This window comes from Mycteria americana, chromosome 5 (assembly GCF_035582795.1).
Source record: "Mycteria americana isolate JAX WOST 10 ecotype Jacksonville Zoo and Gardens chromosome 5, USCA_MyAme_1.0, whole genome shotgun sequence".
Taxonomy (NCBI): domain Eukaryota; kingdom Metazoa; phylum Chordata; class Aves; order Ciconiiformes; family Ciconiidae; genus Mycteria; species Mycteria americana.
In genome coordinates this window covers 38,651,313-38,671,632 of record NC_134369.1, presented here as the reverse complement: position 1 = coordinate 38,671,632, position 20,320 = coordinate 38,651,313, and the positions used below count along the sequence as shown (strand labels likewise).

General features: G+C 33.9%; 1 protein-coding gene across 1 annotated transcript in view; it reads right to left on the bottom strand.

The window, feature by feature from the left end:
- Positions 1-20,320, bottom strand: part of LOC142410447 (formin) — a 150,370-nt gene that overhangs the window by 91,427 nt on the left and 38,623 nt on the right. The window contains exons 4-5 of the mRNA XM_075503017.1: positions 7,552-8,336; positions 3,138-3,288 (exon numbers count right to left, since the gene is read on the bottom strand). Coding sequence (XP_075359132.1) covers positions 3,138-3,288; positions 7,552-8,336 — 936 coding nt within the window. The remainder of the gene's footprint in view (positions 1-3,137; positions 3,289-7,551; positions 8,337-20,320) is intronic.

Here is a 20,320-nt window from a genome sequence, read left to right as displayed (position 1 = left end):
TTTTATTTTATTTGGAACCGCAAAAGAGATGTAAATAGATGGTAAGACCATCTATTCATTCAGGTCATAATTCAACAGGCCACTAATTGTTAAAGTCCCCTTAGTTTTATAAAGAAGACCCGGTTAAATGAGAAATAATTCCCCTCTAACTTGAAAGATGGAATCTTCCAATTGCGTAAGGAACTTGATTGTGAGGCACCGATGTAATTGTCATTCAAGGAGAAAAGTATTAAGTAATCATGTTTTAATAAGCAATCCTGCACCACCTATTGATCTGTCCTTTCTCTAAATACCAAGCAGGCCGAACTTAGTTTGCATAAGATGGTATGAAATAGGACAAAGTTTGTGCAGAGGAGAAGAGATTTAATGCAGTGAATAGGTCAGCACTAACATATTATTAAATAAAATAGCTTACCTATTCCAAACACAAACTACTACTCCAGATTCTATAGCTGTACCTATATCTTGCTCTGGAAGGCTTTTTATAGAACATGAGAAAGGAATTTACAAAGAAATACTGAAAATTATAATAGATGCTGAAAATTATAAATGCTGAAAATTATAATAGATGAACCTCCCAAGATTCATATGTCTTTCTTAATGTCTGTGAAAGCATCTTTAACCAGACTATACAATTCCATACACCGTGACACTTGTAGCATTCTTAAGACCAGACAAGCACAAATTTCTGTAGTGAAGCGAAGAAAAAGATTGTTGTTAAAACCCTAGTAGATAGATATAATTGTTAGAAAAAAAGGCAAGAAAAGTTGAGAGCCAAGAAAAAGCATGAGAAAGCACAAATGAAGCCAGCAGAACTGATAGTTTTACATTAATCTACAGGAGCTTTCTGTTACTATCTACTAATAAACCCTCCTGTAACTAAATAAAATGCCTCTCTACTACTGTATCGCTTGCAGCGCACCAAGATTGATCCATTGGAGCCAGCCCACAGACATCTGGGCTTTCAGAGAGACAAAGAAAAACACAGGACCATCTAAGATGATCAACTGTCTGTAAAAATATTCAGCTGCTACTATGAGTCATTTAACAGAGAAAGGTGGAAAGACAGGATATACAATAAGAAAATGCTTCTATACTCAATTAAATTCAAATTTCATTTGAATTCTAAAAGCTGATTTATTTTTAATTTTTAAATTGACCAAATGATGGAAAGCTTAATATTATTGACCATGAGTTTTTGAAATTTTCCCAGAAAGCGCTACAATTCCCATGGTTTGTAACACCATGATCATAACCCCATGAGTTTCACCTAAAGACATAGTAATAGATATAACTCTTAATTTATCTCTTAGGGGATTTATTTTTGTATTTTCACACAGTACTTTAAAGGAACTTTTTTCATTTCATTAATTTCAGTAAATATATCCCTAGTCTTAAAATAATAGTTTACATTTCATAACAAAAGAGAATAATTCAATCAGTGACATAAATAAAGAAGATAGCTTTGTAAGAAAATACATTGGTTTCCCACAAGAAAGAGTACTTATTATTATACCATTATTTTCTATATTGTATAGAGTAACTATTATCCAATTCGATTTTGGATAAAGTTAAGAGAGATAATTATAAAATTGTGCTGCTGTAGCAAATAAGTTAGTTTACAAAGCAGCAAGGAAAAAGAATAATGCAAGTCATCTTTCAGAATACAGGCCTCATTCTCTGCCTGGTTTGCTGTCATACACCTGGAGAAATAGGTATATTCACTTAATGCTGAGATTTTGAAATACAAAGGTAACTATTTGTGCATATTATTTCTCCATTAAAGCTACATTGGTTACATTCTTCTTCAAAGTTCTTTAGAAACCTGTATTTCCTAATAAATAATTCTTTCTGAAAGAGGTAAATTAATGAAATGTAAAAATAAATTTTAGAAAGAGAGCATCAGAAATGTGAACTAATGGGATTTACAGATACAGCTAAATACTACATGCCATATGCACTTGAAGAATTTGTCAAGTAAAATACGTCAAAATATTTTTCACAGAGATGTTCATGTCCAACTTCAATATAACATTTGAAGGACTGTAATGATTAATAATTTCTTTTGGGTGTATTTACAAATGCCAGCATGCCCCCATCCTGGCCCCATTTTTCATTTTTCACTTTTTGCATCACATGAGTTTGAATTTTATAAATTCTATAGCCTTATTTACACTTCTCATTAACTATTGTGCTAAGACACAATACAGGAAGTTTATGATCAAAGACGTTTTGAAAGATCTGATATCACTGATATGTATATATGTATGTATATTTCACATTATATGTATTATAAAATTGAAAAAGGTAGATAGCATAGCTTACATACAAAGTGCCCTCTTGTGGTTCCAATCTGTTTGTAAACTCAAACACATTTACAATATAGTATATATTTAAATGGGTTTCTAAGATACAACCACATTGTTTTAGGAAAACAGTATCGATTATTATTCGGCCTAGAATTTTTCCAGCAGCAAATACTACTAATGCCATTTCTTTGTCCTGTCTGCACATAGTAATTGACAAGTACAAGCTCTCTCTGTAACAGATCATGTCTGAGGCAGACAATATCTGTGCTACGGTAATGACATAGCTACTGCATAAACTTTTGGCCATTAAAGACATGATTGTCCTGTCCTTTCCTGACACAGCTCTTAAGCTACACCAGAAAAAGGCTTTTGGCATTCCTTATTCAAAACGTCTAACAGTCCTATCTTGCTTTATACTTTATTTTTCCAATTAAATAAAATTAATCTCAATGGGAGAGAGGTTTGCTAGAGTTACTTAATGACAGCCTTTAATTATAAATCAGTTCAAGGGCAGACATGCCCTGAAATATTGGTACTTTTAGATACATATTAGAACTTTCATTCAGTTCTCCTATACAATATTTTTTCTGCCTCACTGGGATGTGGAACTTTAATTTTCAAAGGCAAGAAATCTTTCAAGGTAAATAATAACCCCGCATTCTCAAGCAAGAGTTGTCCACCTCAGCAGTCCACCTATTCTGCTTTAAAATGAGATTTACAAACCCATCTATTAGCTGTTCGTTCAACAATAAAGAAAAAGGGAGTTTTCTTAAAATGTAAAACTTAACAGTGACACAAAAAAAGCAAATACAAAGAAACAATAAATACCTTTTTGGCCTTGGTTTTTTTTTCGTAAGTCTCTGATAATGGTTTTCTTTTTTCCTGAGTGGTGTCTTTGGAGAATAAATATTCAAACTCAGTAGTATCAAGTATATCAGGTTCTTCTAGTGATTCCCATAACATTGGCATAGCAGTTTTCCTATAAATGGAAAGGTAATAATAAATTTTCCAATAAACACTTACGAAAAACCATAATAGTTCTAATCATAATAGATGAAAATCCATAACAGATTTAAAACTCAAAGCAACATGCACTGCTGCTATACAAACAGCATTCCTTCCCTATACCTTGCTCTTGTAAGGAGTCAAAGCATTTTGCAGAAGGCTGTACCAAGAAGTTCAGCTATTTAGTATCCATGCCTGCTAGACTATCAAAATGCATTATTTGTATTGTACAGTTTTTTATACAACAACCAAATATTACAACTGCAGGTTGAGAAAACCCATCTCGAGAGATTTCTGCCACTTCAGCTACGATTAGGAGTATTTCAACAGCAGCCTTTTTGAGAAATTCCCAGTAATCTATTTAGACCTATAAAAACAAACAATATCAACAAAGAGTGAACAAACTTTATTCAAGCATATTTTAAGAGCATTTGAAGTCATTTGTATAGGACTTGATTCACTTCATGTTAGCTGCAGATGTTGTATGCTCATATTTATCCTTGTTGCAGTTGTTCTGAGAAGTCAGAGTAATTATGTGGCCTATATTTTGGGAGACTAACCAGTACTCTGCTCCATTCAACCAGCTGTGACCTTTAAATGGGGATTATCTTTCCTTCTTTTTTTGCCTTCCAAGACCAGATTTAGTTTTGGAACATTTTGGAACTTGTTTACACAATCCTCTAGTTTTATCTGGATTTGGGGAAAACACTAGGTAGTGCTGCAAACATGGCACTTCAATTGTGAATGAGCTTTGTTTCAAAATTTCAATGCTTCAGGAAAATATGTGGGACAAAACTTCTGAGTGCTCTTCTTGTCCGTTTATCAGCAGAAGGTGGGCCCACTCCTTCCAGCAGATGTCACTAAAAGGCAGTGAAATTATTTGCAATAAAAAAAAGAAGTGATGAAAACCCCTATAAAATACAAATGGCTGATGTCACTAAACACACTTTTATTAGACGTAACATGCAACAAAATACAATATCTACCAATTTAAGGGGAATCAAAATTAATTTTTTTTTTTCAAATGTGGGATTTTTTCTACTTAATACTCAACTGTACATTTACTATCGTGAATGTTTAAGGAACTCAAATTTTTCCATTAGCATCTGCTGATGTGGCATATTCTGTGTCACAGGACATGCTCACAGCTCCACAGCTTCACTCTCCCTGACATTAGCTGTAGCGTCAGCCACGCTGAATAATGAAGGATTCTTTCTGGCTCTGTAACAAGAACTTCGAAGTCCTGGATAGCTGCTGATCTGAGCAGCAGACCCTTGAAGAAGTTTTCAGTTCTAGTGCAGACCATGAAAATGCTGGACCATTACAGCCTGTGACCAGCAGTTCACCAAAAAGCTATGACTTTATCTTGCATTCAGCAAAAGCTTGATGAACCACCAATATTTCAGAACAAATATTTTGATTTCAGTGACTCAACAGGAAGAATTACAATAAGGTTTATTTACGGACCAACTATTTATTCACTATGAAACAATTTTTCACTAGTAAATTTGGGAAAGTAAAACCAAAATGCTCAAAATTCCTGCTCCAAAATATTTCAATGCCTTTAATTCTGAATCATTGAAAGAATACAACTGACATTTCATTAACTGTTTGTTCCTGTCAAACATTTTATATAAAATATTAACACATTTACAATGCTTTATTATATGAGAATAATTATACTTTCTCATCAAAATAAATTCAGACAAAAAGCTGTAAACTAAAACTCATATTTAAATACATTTAAATGCAGATATTTACTTCAACAGTGTTTAAATATAATCCTAAAAATAACTTAAAATAGAAGATTAAGAATAATTGTAAATAATTTGTAATACTTAAATAAATAATTTATAGTGACTTATTATAATAACATAAGTAATCTATAATAATAATCTGTAATATAATTCACAATATATGATATACAATATAGTCACAGTATATAATACAGTATGTAATATAGTCTGTATATATAGCATTGCATATATATTATTATTATACATGTTATGACTATAAGTCACATATAATTATATAAAGTAATTTATTAAAATATTTAAAATAAACTTAGCATCTTTGTAACTGCACTTATGCTAAAATAATTTTGAGCACAGATAATAATGATTTGAATTTTAAGACCCAAATAATCATGTCATTTCATTACTTGCATAACACAGGACCTGATTTTTATTTCATGATTCTAGCAACTCCTTGGTAAACTAGAAATAGTCTGTGTCGCTTAAGCATCCCCCAAAAATACTTTCTGAGCCAACCTTCTTAATGGAGCTCTACGTTACATTAATAAACACTTGAAGCAAAGTTAGAATCAGTCAAAATCCAAAAGAGCAGCTGAGCAGCACTGAAACCACATACCACTGTGGCAACAAGGTATGCATGCTGGCCCAGAAAGTGTAAATGGGAGTCCTTCTTTTCTCTTGCCAGCTGAATAAATGGATAGCACAAAGTAAGTTCTGGGATCATTTCAAGATGACTGTCCAAAAATTGTTTATTTATGCCTGTTCACCAAATGATCCCTTATAAACAAATGAATAAAACAATATGTTTCATAGTAACTTGAGATTTGCTACAAACGATATATACTATTAGACTACTTTCATAGAATCATAGAACGGTTTGGGTCGGAAGGGATCTTTAAAGATCATCTAGTCCTGCTCCCCCGCCACAGGCAGAGACATCTTTCACGAGACCAGGTTGCTCAAAATCCCATCCAACCTGACCTTGAAGACTTCCCATGATGGGGCATCCACAGCTTCTCTGGGCAACCTGTTCCAGTGTCTCACCAACCACGTTGTAAAAAATTTCTTCCTTATATGCAATCTCAATCTACCTCCTTTCAGTTTAAAAGCATTACCCCTTGTCCTGACACTACAGGCCCTGGCAAAATGTGTTTCTCCGTCTTTCTCATAAGCTGCCTTTATATATTGAAAGGCTGCAATAAGGTCCCCCCCGAGCCTTTTCTTCTCCAGGCCAAGCAACCCCAACTCTCTCAGCCTTTCTTCATAGGAGAGGTGTTCCAGCCCTCTGATCATTTTCATGGCCCTCCTCTGGACCCGCTCCAACAGGTCCATGTCTTTCTTGTACTGGGGACCCCAGAGCTGGATGCAGTACTCCAGGTGGGGTCTCAGGAGAGCAGAGTAGAGGGGCAGAATCACCTCCCTCGACTTGCTGGCCATGCTTCTTTTACTGCAGCTGAGGATATGGTTGGCTTTCTGGGCTTCAAGATCACTTTGACGGCTCATGTCCAATTTTTCATCCACCAGTATCTCCAAGTTCTTATTTGCAGGGCTGCTCTCAATCCATTCGTCCCCTAGTCAGTATTGACATTGGGGGTTGCCCCAACTCAGGTGCAGGACCTTGCACTTGGCCTTGTTGAACTTCATGAGGTTTGCATGGGCCCACTCCTCAAGTCTGTCAAGGTCCCTCTGGATAGCATCCCTTCCCTCAAGCGTACCTAACGTTTTATCCCAGTACTAAATCACAATAAGATTGGTAATTTTTTTATTTGTTATATTTATTTTTTTAAACTATAGAGGTCTCTATCAGTACTGAGACTCCTCCATAATGGATGCTTCATGCTACAGGTTCCTGAGCTGCATATATTTATACATACGCTTTACTTTTCCTGCTCTGACAGAATTATACGCAGAGGTTAGGTCCCAGTTTAAATGTTTCTAGAACTGGAATCATAGAGGATGACACAACATAGTGCTCTGAAGATGGTATCACTTGAAGTGACTAGAAAGCAAAAATGAAACTCTAAGTTCTCACCCGACCAAACCTTAACACTTCAATTCTAATTCTAATTAAGATTTTAAAAAAAATATATATATATAGCTTTCTAATCTCCTGGCTACCTTTTTTCTCTTTAGTGCTAAGTCTAGGAACCACTCTGTCACTAGAGTTGTCCATGGAGTACTCGGATTTTTGGGAAAAAAAACAACAAAATTTCTTTTTGTTATAATGCACATAATTTTCATTTATAATGCATATAATTTTAATTTACATTTAATATTTTAAAACAATTTCTTATGATCTACTTTAGACTTCTAGAACTGATTCCATTTTTTTTTCTTAAAACGCATAAATTCCGTGCCTCTACACGGATTTTGTTATACATTCCTAGACCGTTAACTTTTCGTTATTTAGTCTTAAATAGTATACATACCCTTGTATCATGGCCTATTAATAGCAACTGTAAGTCCAAATAAACATATTTTACCTGCTGCCTTGTAATTGTATCCGTGTCCAATACAAAGGCTTCATGGGACGGCTAGGTTCAATGGCAGGTTTTCGAGGACCTTGGTTTGAAGATAAAGTGCTATTAAAAAAGAACCCAGGCCCAGGAGGTGGAGGGGGTGGAGGTAACCCAGATCCAGGCAGTGGAGGAGGAACAGGAGGTCCCAACCCCGGAAGCGGTGGTGGTGGTGGTGGTGCTTGAAAATTCCTACAGCCTTCAGAAAGTGGAGGTGGCAGTGGTGGACCAGATCCAAACTGAGATGTCAGTGAAGTCGGCCCCGTTGGCAAAGGTGGTGGTGGAGGAACTAAACCTGGTAGTGAAGAATCAGGAAGGGGAGGAGGAGGAGGTGGTGGTGGTGGTGGTGGTGGAGGAGGTGGAGGAGGCAGCATTTGTTTTGGTTGACAAGATAAGACACTTTCTGAAGACTGTACATTGTAATTCTCCTTACTTTCACTTTGGGCAGAAATACTATGTGACAAAGAAGAAATATTAAGCTTTTTGGGTACTATTTGGTTATTTTTCACAGCTCTGTTTTCTTCTTCACTAGGCTTTATGAAAGTTTCTCTGTCAGTCTGTATACATACATTTCGGTATGTCTTTGGTGGGTTATCATCTTCAGTAGAAACACCAATATCCTTTGCTTTTTCATTTCTTCTGTTTAATTTATTATCAAGTTCATTCTTCAGATGTGCAATGGTTTCCTCAAGCTGAGCAGTTGATACAGCGTGTTCTCCACGAATATGGAATACCCTGAGTTCAAACTGAGACTGCAGAACAACAACAAAAAAACCCCTTAGTGCAAATATTTTTCTAAAGTGTTTATTTTGTAGTAATTAAAAATCTTCACATTTAGACTATGCTCTACTTTAAGCAAACCACAATGACAGAAATACTTCACTTTCCCAGCTCTAAATGGCTTTATTGCAAGCTATTACATAATTGGACAATTACTAATCTTTAAACAAATGTAGGCAGTGTGTGTTTCAACAAAACATATTTTATGAGTAAATATCCAGAACATCAATTTAGCAAATTCTAATTTGTACTTTGTCTTTAAGCAGACTTACTGTTTTTTAATTGCTGAATGCAATAATTAATAGTTCATTAAGGGAAAAAGGTACCTTTTTCAAATGGTATTGTACTTAATGACATGGTTTTATTGACTATTTCATTTCATAAATATGCCATATATGTAGTTAACATATTAGGAACTAAAAAATAGATTAAACACGACAGAAGTTGAAATTCCTCCCAGGTAAAATATTAAATAAACAAATTAAAGCACTTTCTCAATCTATTAAAAGTGTTCTCATCAATTAAATTCACAGAGGTACACATAAATTCTCCTTCAAATTTATCTTTATTATTAGATTAAAACTTCATTTCTACCAGATATATTTTGATCTACAATTCAGGAAAATAAATCTTAGAACCAAGAGGATCAAGAGGATTTCACTGAAGTAGAAGGAAATAACAATCTTTCAAGACTATATGTAAGTAAGGAAGAAAAAAAAAAACACTTACCATATATCAGAAAAATAAAAAACATTTGACACAGAAATATGTCCTTTAAATAATCCAATCCAATACTGCTATTCCAGATGATTAAGTCCCTGCAAGCTATTTTCTGTTATGCCATGATACTATCAGGCAGCTGCCTGGCGTTATCTTGTTTCTTTGCAAGGCAATGACTCCTGAAAGAGCATTTTCCATGGTTCTTTCAGGACCTCTGTACAAAGGGAAGCCAACATTTCAACAGAAGCAGCTAATGAGCTGTGATTTTCCCAAATTCCACCAGGCACAGCAATTTCCACTTAAAAATTCCCAGATAGTGCTGGTCAGAAGTGGCAACATAGCACTCCCTGCTTATCATTCCAACTTGAGTATTAGGTCAGAGTTAATAGTTCACAGCATTAATTAATATGCATCCAAGTCATGCATGTGTAGCTCGGTATGGCAAACACAGTAGTGTCATAGACTGTAATTTGATATGATACAAAGAAGCTTGAATAGATATGCAAACAATAAATGTTATTTCTTACAGCAGTATGATCAGCTTGCATTCTAATCAATTGGTTAAGATAAAGAGCAAAGTAAACAATCTGAAAATATTGGAAACAAAATGCTCCTTTTCTTAACTAGCAAGTGTAAAGGTAGGAAATCAAGTTTAAAGCCTTGTGAAGATAATCAGAGATTTGTTTTGGAAACAACTCAATTTCTATTAGTTTTCTAGAACTAGGACTAATATGTAGAACGAACAGAACATTTTTTGCTTGGCATTTTTTCTTTTCCTACTGTTACTCTATCAAAGTTTGTTGTCGCTCAGCTATTAGTTCAGTTCAACTATCAAAAGATTTTCTGCCACTTGAATTGCTCCAGAGCAATCACCTTTCTTTTTAAACTTGGCATACTAATCCATAAATGAGGTAATGAAGTAAGTTTGCCTTAGGGAATTTAGCTATTTTGTTTATCATAGCATTTTGCCCCTATTGGACATCAAAAACTCCCCGATAGAACAATTTACTTTGAACGTTAAAGATTTTCCCAGCAGTAAATCTGAAGTCACCTTAAAAGCACACTGTAAAACAAGCACAGTATTTAACAAAACTACTTATTACATTTAACTGGGCATGAAAGCAACTGTGTTAGTACTATATACCTTTTCAACTACAGCTCTTCAGTCTTTAATTTACAATATAAAATTGGTGGTTTAAACTCAAAATTATGTTTGAGGTGATAGTTTTATGCTTTGTCTTGCTTTTTACTCTTTCACATTTTCAAAATTATTTTCTGTTAATAAAAATAATAAAATTGTTAACATAAACAAGAATTAAAGCTAAAATTACTAAGCACAAAGAAAAGAAAAAAAAAGAAAAGCAGGCTTAATAAAAATGACACATTGGGAATCTGTGTTGAACATCTCATCAACGGAAAAGATCAGTGTTATCCAACTGACTGCAATATAAAAGGTATAAAAGGGCATAAACAAGTTTTTATTTCACATACCTTACATCTCAAAACAAATCTTGTTCACCAAAATAAGATTAAGTAATATTGAAGTCTTTTCAGTTTACCTAACTATGATAGTATTTTCAAAAAAATGTTAAAGAATATGTATATGAATATGTACTATTTTTATATATACATAAATAATACATACATATTCTTAATAAAGGTCTGCTTCCCTGCAAATATTTCTTCAAAAGAGATGAAATGCTCTAAAATCTTATAATGAATCAAATGGAGATCAAACAGCATCCAGTCTTTCCACAGAGGTAGAATTTAAACATTCTCTTTCTGTCATGTACTATGACAAGTACGTATAAAGTCTATTACATTTTCTTTATTATACCACTAAGGGCTAGTTAGATACCTTATCAACATGCAGTATTAAATAATAAAGAAAATCAGTGTGTACTAAACATAGGCACTTTTGACTCCTGAAAGTGAGTCAATAGCTAAAAATATTTTTTTAAAAAATTACAATTTCACTTGTCTGTGGCTTAAAACTTTTTACATGGTACTGCCTATTAGAATGAAATCTCAGAATTCAGGCTGCAGAATACTTACTGGTAATCACTAGACCTTAATATACAAATCTCAAAGGAGCCTATGGAGAACTCAAACTAAAACTAAATTAACTAAAATTAACTAAATTTAATTAAATTAAACTAAGCTTAAACGAAAATAAATTTTGACACAACCTTTTTGTCAATACAACTATTCATTATGCAAGATGATTTTTTGACTTTAAAAATGAGTTGTTCTTTAGAACTTGTGGGATTTGTATTAGTTTAGAATCCTTCTTCTGATGCATTAAACATCAAATTTATAGTTAGGATTTTTATTATAAAGACAGGTCACTAAATTTTGCTATAGCAATTGGTGATACAGTACATATCCAGGCAAATCTTTTCCTTCTTACAATTCATAAAAGAAAGGATAGGAACAATGGAATCTTTTTATACTTTACATTGTTATAACCAGATCTAACATACTGAAATGGAATATAATAGAACTATTTCCATCTCACAATTTCAAGTGGGAAATAAATCAATCAAAATTACTTTTATACTATATGCTGTCACCAGAATCCTGAAATATTAAAAATATAACGTGAACACAGACACATTTTATTGAATAGAAATTAGTGTTAGAAGCACTTGTGCACAACCTTTCCAGTTAAAATACTGTTTTCATCTAAATGGGAACCAAAGTTTTTTTAGAAATCTACAGGGACTTAAATAGATAAAGTTCACATTATTCAGTTGGATAGATACAGTTCAAATTATTCATATGTTGTTACTGAATCATGTCAGCAATTATTACTATCATGTTGGCAATATACTGAGTCTGTTTTCATGGCACGTCATGCACCAGATTCCTAGAGTCTTTGGGAACCGCTGTTAAGATGAACAATGACCAAAGGCTACCATCAGGCTATAATAGTTTGGTCACAGCTATTTTAAGGAGAATGAAATGGGGAAAAAAAAAAATTCAGCAGGAAACAAGATGTCTGAGGGAGGGAAGGTGTGGGAAGAAGGCTGGAGCGACAGAAGATATGGGAAGAAGGCTGGAAACTAAAGCTTAGAAAGCCACCCTATGCAGCATGAGTGAACATGATTTATTCCCGAAGAAGGGTAGAGGATCTGGAATCCTATCAGAGTAAAATGTCTATAAATTTCTGTATAAATTGAAAGCAAGACACTACAAAGAACAATTTGGGAGATGTTCATCAGCGTGTTTTAGATATATAGGATAACAATTTTTTTCATTTGAAAAATGCATTTGCCACTCTGGTAACTTGTTTAGAAGCCTGGTTGCCTGCTTTTCAACACCACTCATATAAGAAATTGGGATTGTATATGTAGATTCAACACGCAGCAAACTAGTGCAAGGAACACGTTTTTCTACTTCCCTGACCATTTCACTTTCTTGCAGCATTAATCCACTGTTTCAAAGAGTATATAAAATCAAACCCTCAGGCCTTGGCATGTACAGGATCTCTGGCTTGTCGTTGTGTCAATGACTCTTGCCAGCCAGTGACATTATCTAGATTTTATTACATATTCCTCTCTCTCCTGTACACACACACACAAAATTTATTCTTACAGCTGCCTAAATTTCCATGACAGTAGATATATTTTCTCCACATTACTGTTACAAATACCAGATTAGAGGCAGGTATATTTCAATAAAACCTTATTACTATTTCCCCTTTATATTGCCAGCTCAAAAGAAAATAGAAATATATAAATAAATGTACTGTAAGAGCCCTAATGTGCTGAAATCAGATTTCAATCATAAATTTGAAAGTACCTCCTGAGTATCTTAAGCCTAATCCACCCAGCAATATGCTACTGAAAACAATTGCCTTACCTTGGTACAATCTTTCTTGCATTCATTGTCAATATTAAATATGCAAACAATGCTATGCTAGTATGCTGAAGAACACTGTTAGAGTTCAGAATTCATAATAACTTTATCAGACAAGGAAGCGGTCTGAAAAGACATGCTACGACTCAAAAAAAGAGAACTGCAGCGTACGTAGCACTGAAGGGACTGACCAGTAGTACGGCAGTTCGAGGGGAAAAGGATCTGTGAAGGACAGCGTATCACAAACTGATCATGAGGCAACAACTCCATGTTAGAAGACATAAATAGAAATGTCATATGCAAAAAAGTAATCCTTGTGCTCTGTTCGGCTACTAAAAGCTGTGTGTATGTTCAGTTTAAGAAAAATGCTGTCCCTGTGTTGATGATCACTGCTATTGAAATCTGGGGCAGCTCATTCAGTATTAATTTTCTAGGTTCGATCTACATTGCTTCAGCCTTACTGGATAACACCCCCCTTGCTTCCTTAATTTTTTTCTGTTTCTATTGCTGAAGAATACTTCCACTGTACCCTTAAATTTGCTTTGCAAGATGTAATTCAGCTTGAGTGTTGTCAACTGTCCTTTTAATTCTATGCTTTTCTGACCTCTAAAACTAGCCTCCCTGGCTAATGTACCTCTTTTTCCATTCTTCCATAGGCTCTCTGCTTCCACCCAATATCCATTTTGAAGAGGCTGAATAAATAGGCAGTTCGGTCTATCCCTCTCCCTGATAAGTCTTGCTTCCAAATCTGCCCTTGGTTGGAACACAGATTTCAGAGTTTTTGCACCTCCGATTCTGACTAAATAAGGTCCATGCCTATTTGCTATTCAAGCCTCACCAGTACAGCTGTACTCACAAATGAGTTTCTTTAATTTCTCAAGGTTTGTCTGGTATCTGCCATTGGAATGTGCACAATTCATTTTCCTTGAGTAAAATCACCTCACCAGAGCAAATGATCCCAGCTGACTCTCAGTTCCCTTAAACACAGACTTTTATATATAAGCTTAGAAGACCTGTATTACCCTCTTCCTAAAAATATACTACTGTTTTTGGTAAAATAAAAGCCACCCCTAACAAAAAAAAAAAAAAAATCACCCCTCTTACTAAAATACATGATATTGCTATGATACAAAGATGATCATGCAAATATCCAAAATATTGATACACTGCAACCTGGAAAATAAGAAGAGTTTTTGGAATGGCTTTCTGATGTCTTCATGTCTTTTCCCCTTACAGCCAGCCCTCTGCCATGTGACTCCAGTGACTTCCTTTTTGCACCTGCTAAATGACTTAACACGACACAGAGAAAAAAGGCAAGATATATTTTCTGAAATAATGCTGGCAGTTCAGCCTTCGTCCCGTGAGACTCAGGAACATATGAAATATATGTTGAAAGGAAGAAAAAGCCCCAAAATTGAATCAGTGTACCGTAATTCCATTAACCATTATAGTTTCAGATGACAAAGCTTATAATTAATCACAAAAGAAAAAGACTAAATCCCTCTCATTCATAATGTAACCTACAGGTTGTCTAATGTCTTTGAAATGATAATGTGGATTGACACAGACAAATCTCAATACCAATGTGACAGCTTTTCTCTGTGCACTGATAGGTGACAGAGATTACAGCCTCATTTAATACAGTCAGTATAGTCAATTATAGTCTATATAGTTAATTAAATGCAATCAACTCCAGAATATTTCTTGTGCTACTGCTTTATATAATGTGATTTTATATGGACAAAGACTTTCTAACCATGACATAGAATTGCTCTGATATGAAAAGTTTTAGAACAATTTGCATGGATGAATATGAGGAAACCTTAAATCTCTGCAGCAATCTACATTCAAAAATAATTTGCTGGCTTGTTATTAGTCAAGACTTATTTGCACCATAAATGTTTTAAAAAATCCTGAGAAGTGTAACAGTAAGACATAAAAAATAAGTTCTCTAAAACACAGTTTAGAGCAAGCAATATGCAGAGCTTTTGCTTTGAAACTAGCAAGTTAATGCTTCACTGTTAATGCATAATATTTTTTCACTAGTGTTTACAGTCCAATTCTACTCTGAAAAGCGACTGTGTAAAAATGGCACGTCTTTAATGAACAAGCTGTTCTATATATATCAGAGACAGACCTCTTCTCTAACTGAGAAACACACACTTTTACTAGTTTTTACTCTAATTAGCCTGGAAAAACAACATAGTAGAGAGAAAGTGAGCTTGATTTTATTCCCTTCTCTGACTTTATACACTGATTGTTACATCTAATTAGTTACTTATGCCAAGCCATGAAAATGAAAAAAAATGGGAACAAAGAAGACACAAAATATCTAAGGATATGGTTTCTAGAAGTGGAAATGCTGGGGAGGGAGGTTAAAAAAAAAAAACAGAAGAAAATAAAAAAGAAAAAAAGATAAGAATTATTGAGTTGCCAATGAAAAATATTTTTATAGACTTTACAGCTTTTTTTCTTAATAGTATTTTGGCCATCAAAGTACTGTGCATAGAAAAGAGAGGAAAAACACATTTTTCACAGACAGCCTCTGACTTTTTGTTTTTGTTCATTCTAAGTAATTTCATCTTCAGTTTTTGGAAGAGCTCACACTTTTTATTCTTGTATTGTGTTGACAAAAAAAAAAAAGTCCTTTTTTGTTACATCTCTTTCATTGAAAAAACATACATTTGTTTTAAATTTTAACAACAATCAGAGATTTAGCAAAGGATTTCTCAATGAAAAAAAAATAAACCTGTGCCAATTTACATAAAAATCAAAATTCCTCTCTAACAAATACCTCAACAAATATAATCAGTTACATATGGTATATCACCATTTTCACGGGTACACAGTAAGGATTATTCTTACACCTTATAGTAAAAAAGTAAGCTAAATGATTGACCATTCTTAAACATTCCCAGAACTCTAAATATTTGTATAGGCTATCTACACAGAACCCAATTCTCCTTCTAATTTAAAAATAATAAATATGTAGTTTTATAGAGGAAATGTAGCAAAAGTAGTTGGGAGGAAATTTGACCATAGCGGGTATACAGAACATTGTTTTTCTATATATTCTTGAATACTTAATTATTTAACAATTATTGGCATTTGGGTAGTTGAGAAAGAAATACAGCCTTATAGACAGTAATTTTGGAGTACAAAATTATTGGTATAGTACATCATTAAAATACACCCAGTTACACTGCAACATACAGAATTTTTTAAAAAATATCATGTGCATGATTACTTATATATAGGACTACAGGTGGCTTAAAATTCACATAACATTTTAAGCACTAATTCACTTCAAGTTTGATAATTTAAATATTTACTGTGAAAATATATATTATGTTTGTGAATGAATACATCATGAATATATATCATATTCATAACATGATATGTTATGAAATACAACTTCTGATTTAACAACACCTGCAATTACTTGTAAAGACTGATTTGTGATTCTTTGAACAATTACTATTTCTACAAGGACATATTATGAAGAGGTCCCAAATCTCAGTTTATTACACTTAAGTAAAACCTATCAACAGACACCAAGCATGTAGCTATTTGATTACACATTAAAAAAATAAGATTAATCTTCCAACAACTAAGTTGCATAATTATTGAACACTGTAATTAAATTGCATTTTGACATGCCAAATATCATTAAACATCCAAAAACCAAAGCAGATCTTTAATAGCTTGACTATTTAAAATAGAATAGTAAAAATCTCTATTTATGAAAAGGAAACCTAGATGATCAAGTTGTATATCCTATATTAAAATTTTAATAATTAAGTATTTAGGTATATCAGTTACACATTTAGAATGGCTCAGAATGCATCTTCCATAATAACTTCCTTCCTTACTTAATATTTTATAGCCATACTTAACAGATGGATTGCTATACTTAAACAATGCTTATTCATATAACGAGTGAAGTTGTGAAAAGCTCTGTTTCATTATAAAATGCATATTACTGTGAGCTTAAGGAAGTTGTTACAGAAAGTGTAACAAAAGACAGAAAGCTTAACGCAGTTAACATGTCCAGCCTCTATAAGACTTGTATTTATACTATCTGAAGGTCTGACTAATGTAAAAAAGGATTGTCCGTATAACTGCACGAGATGTGTAAATTATCTACCAGAAAGAACAAAGTAATGCTATCAACCTGGAATTTTGAATTCACTCATGAATTTCTCCTTCCTATGCCACCAATCCAGATGAATATGAAATAAAACAAAACCTTGTATTTCTAGAGTGGTATAAAGGGAAGGAGATGGTAAAGACGTTTTACTAATTCTTCCCTCTCTCACCTTTTTGACTGTACTGAAATAATTGGTATGATACACTTCATTTCATCTTTTTCCTTGTCCTGTCTGGAAGTAACACCATGTAACCAAGACCAGCTTCAAAAAACCAAACAGGTAAATCAACAACTGAATGAATATATGAGAAAGTAATACACTCAATACAAGTAGGTATTTAAAGGCAACCTAAGGAAAAATGATTTTTGAGAAATGCATTATGTTTTGTACTCCATCTGCTGTTATTTCTGGTATTTTCTTATTTGTTAGAAAAGTTTCAAAACCAGCAAACAGCACTTCTCAGAATACAGAAAATCAATGAGAAACTGAAGGTATTAACATAATAATATCTACTCTCTCTACTACAAAAACATTCAAATCAAGCATGGCATTTTTATAGTGAATATTTAAATTAACATATTCTTACATTTTCTTGTATGTTTATATGTTTCTAATATTCTTCCAATTCATTGTTCCAGTTTCAGTCAAAACTATTCTTGATGTATCCAGTAACATGTTCTTCATGCCACTTCAGAATTAGTTTGCACTTTTAACACATTTTGAATACTTCTTTTCTACAGACTCAGTTCTGCATACAAAATTAATAAACATTTATTAACATCTTCAGCTACTCTTCACTCTCATCCCTCTGTATTGTATGTCAGTTGTATTACTCCTTTGCTTTGCTCCTTAAACTCATTTCCTAGCAGTTCCCAGTTTCCCAGCAGTTCTTCGTCTTTCCTATTTCATCTTCTATGCATATTCAACTGTATACTACATGGGAAATGTGTCACTGAAATGATTATATTCATTACAGGCTTGTTGTCACCCTTCAGTTTTACTATATTACTATAAAATTATTCTTCTCCTAAATTAAATCCCATTCTTTAGCAATTTGCTTCCTTATGTATGCTTTCTGTCTTCTCTTCCTCCTCTTCACCATTTTCCAAGACCCAGAATCAGTAATAGCCAGGCTAGCACCCTTCCAGTTGCAAAGCCTGCGTGCCTGTCTCCAACAAGAAGTGCATGTCAAAAGATTTGCAAGCTTTTGGCCAGTGCATTTGTACATATCGAGTCCAGTGGCTCTATAAGACAACAAATAAGGAATAGCTGGGTTTTTGTTGTTTTGTTTTGTTTTTAAATATGTACCATAGGTTTAAAAAAAAAAAAAATCCACAACTGGAACTTATTAAGTCTGCTGACAATGGAGTATAGTGGGAGCAGGAATTGAATCAGCTCATTCTTTCACACTAGTGCTAAGCTTTCAGTGACTGTGTAAGCATAAAGGTAACAAACACACCTTCATTTTTGTCACTCTAGGAAGAGTATGAATAGCCAGGCAAAGCAGATCTATGACTCAAGGACTCTGTAGCTGTTTTCTGACCAGCACCGTGTATTTCAAGGGACTATTCCATACAAGATACAAACCACCCCTTGCACTACAGACTGCACACAGTCCTATATTCTTCTAAGCTTCAGCATTTCCTCTTCCAGCTGTTTGTAGACCTTCGATTCTCCCTTAATGTTCTGTCCTCTTTTCCATGCTGCTTACAGAGTGATTTCCAGGTTGCCTTAAAGTTTACTTTCCTCATCCTGATTGCCTTGTGTTGGCTCTGTAAACATTTCTGTAAAATTACATTAATGTAGGTTTTGTTTCCTGCACATAGATACGTATCCTGCCCTCAGTCCTTTCCCTGTTAATAATTACCATCCAACCATTTTAGATCACACAAATTAACTCACTTGGAGAATTTTGTTATACAGTACATAGCTCACAACAGCTCATCTCTAGTCCTTGCTTTTCTATAGCTGTCCTATTTACATGGAACTTTACCCAGATGAACCATCTTATTAAAAGTAAATCCCTCCCCTTCTCTGTAACTTCTAATCAAACACCCAGATAGAACCCTTGACGCGTCCTTGAAATTTCTTGGTAATCTCTCAAAATCCTGCAAACATTATGAATTCCAATATATGGAAAAATATCTCTAATAATGTTCATTGTACTCCACAGCATACTCCACATTTATGGATCCTGCTATGTCAACTTTAGCACCTGGTAAGTGATGTATTCTACTGGGGCATCTCTGTGCCCACAGAGAAATCTCACTGGAATCTAAATCCTTCTTGAATCTGATATATATATATATATATCAAGCAGAAAATTATTAATGCCTTGGATTCACTAACTTCTTGCCACAGGCACATTTGCTGAGCAATGTGATCCCTTGCGATAAATGATAGCACCTCTAAAAAACTAGACTAAATATTACTTAATAAAGCCAACTGTTAACATGTGCTTAAAGGGGTAAATTTCAGGTTATTAATGAATAAATATTAACAGCAGATAATTTAGCATTTTATGTAGATTTTATACGTTTGGTAGGTAACTTATAAAATTCCCACTAATACTAAAGTTTCTGTTCATTTGAATGAATGTTTTTAAAAAGAATAAAATCATGAAAATATCCAACTGGCAAAACCCAATATAAGCCTGCATGTATCTCAGGAAGCAGTGAGAAGGGAATACCACACCCACTCGAATTTTGCAAGTAAGTAGTGTACAGCAGCTACAAGAGGGCATGTAACATCCAAGACATGTCATGCCATGCAGAAAGGGAGAGATCCTTGCAGAAAGTGACCACGTGTTGATTCTTCCCAAACGTAAGCTGGCTTATGCTAGGAAAAATAAATCTTACACAGTTTGTAAAAAAGGGGTAACCAGCTAAATTGAGACCTACCTGTAAATTTCAAGGAAAACTGATATTTTCATGGACAATTTCATGGGTAAAATATCTACATATTGTTAAACTCTGTTAAACATTTAAATTCTGCAGAATGGAACGAGGCAATTCAGCATGCAACACATCCATAAATGTAAATTATATACTGCATACAACTTTTCTGAGGCCAAGCTAATTAAAGAATGAAACCACACGATATGTTAAAAATTCATTTCAAACTCTTATTGAACTAGGACCACGAAAAATTGACATGCAGAATCCAAACATGATAACAACAGCCTTTCCTATCACAAACATTGTAGTTACTTCCCTATTCTGTTT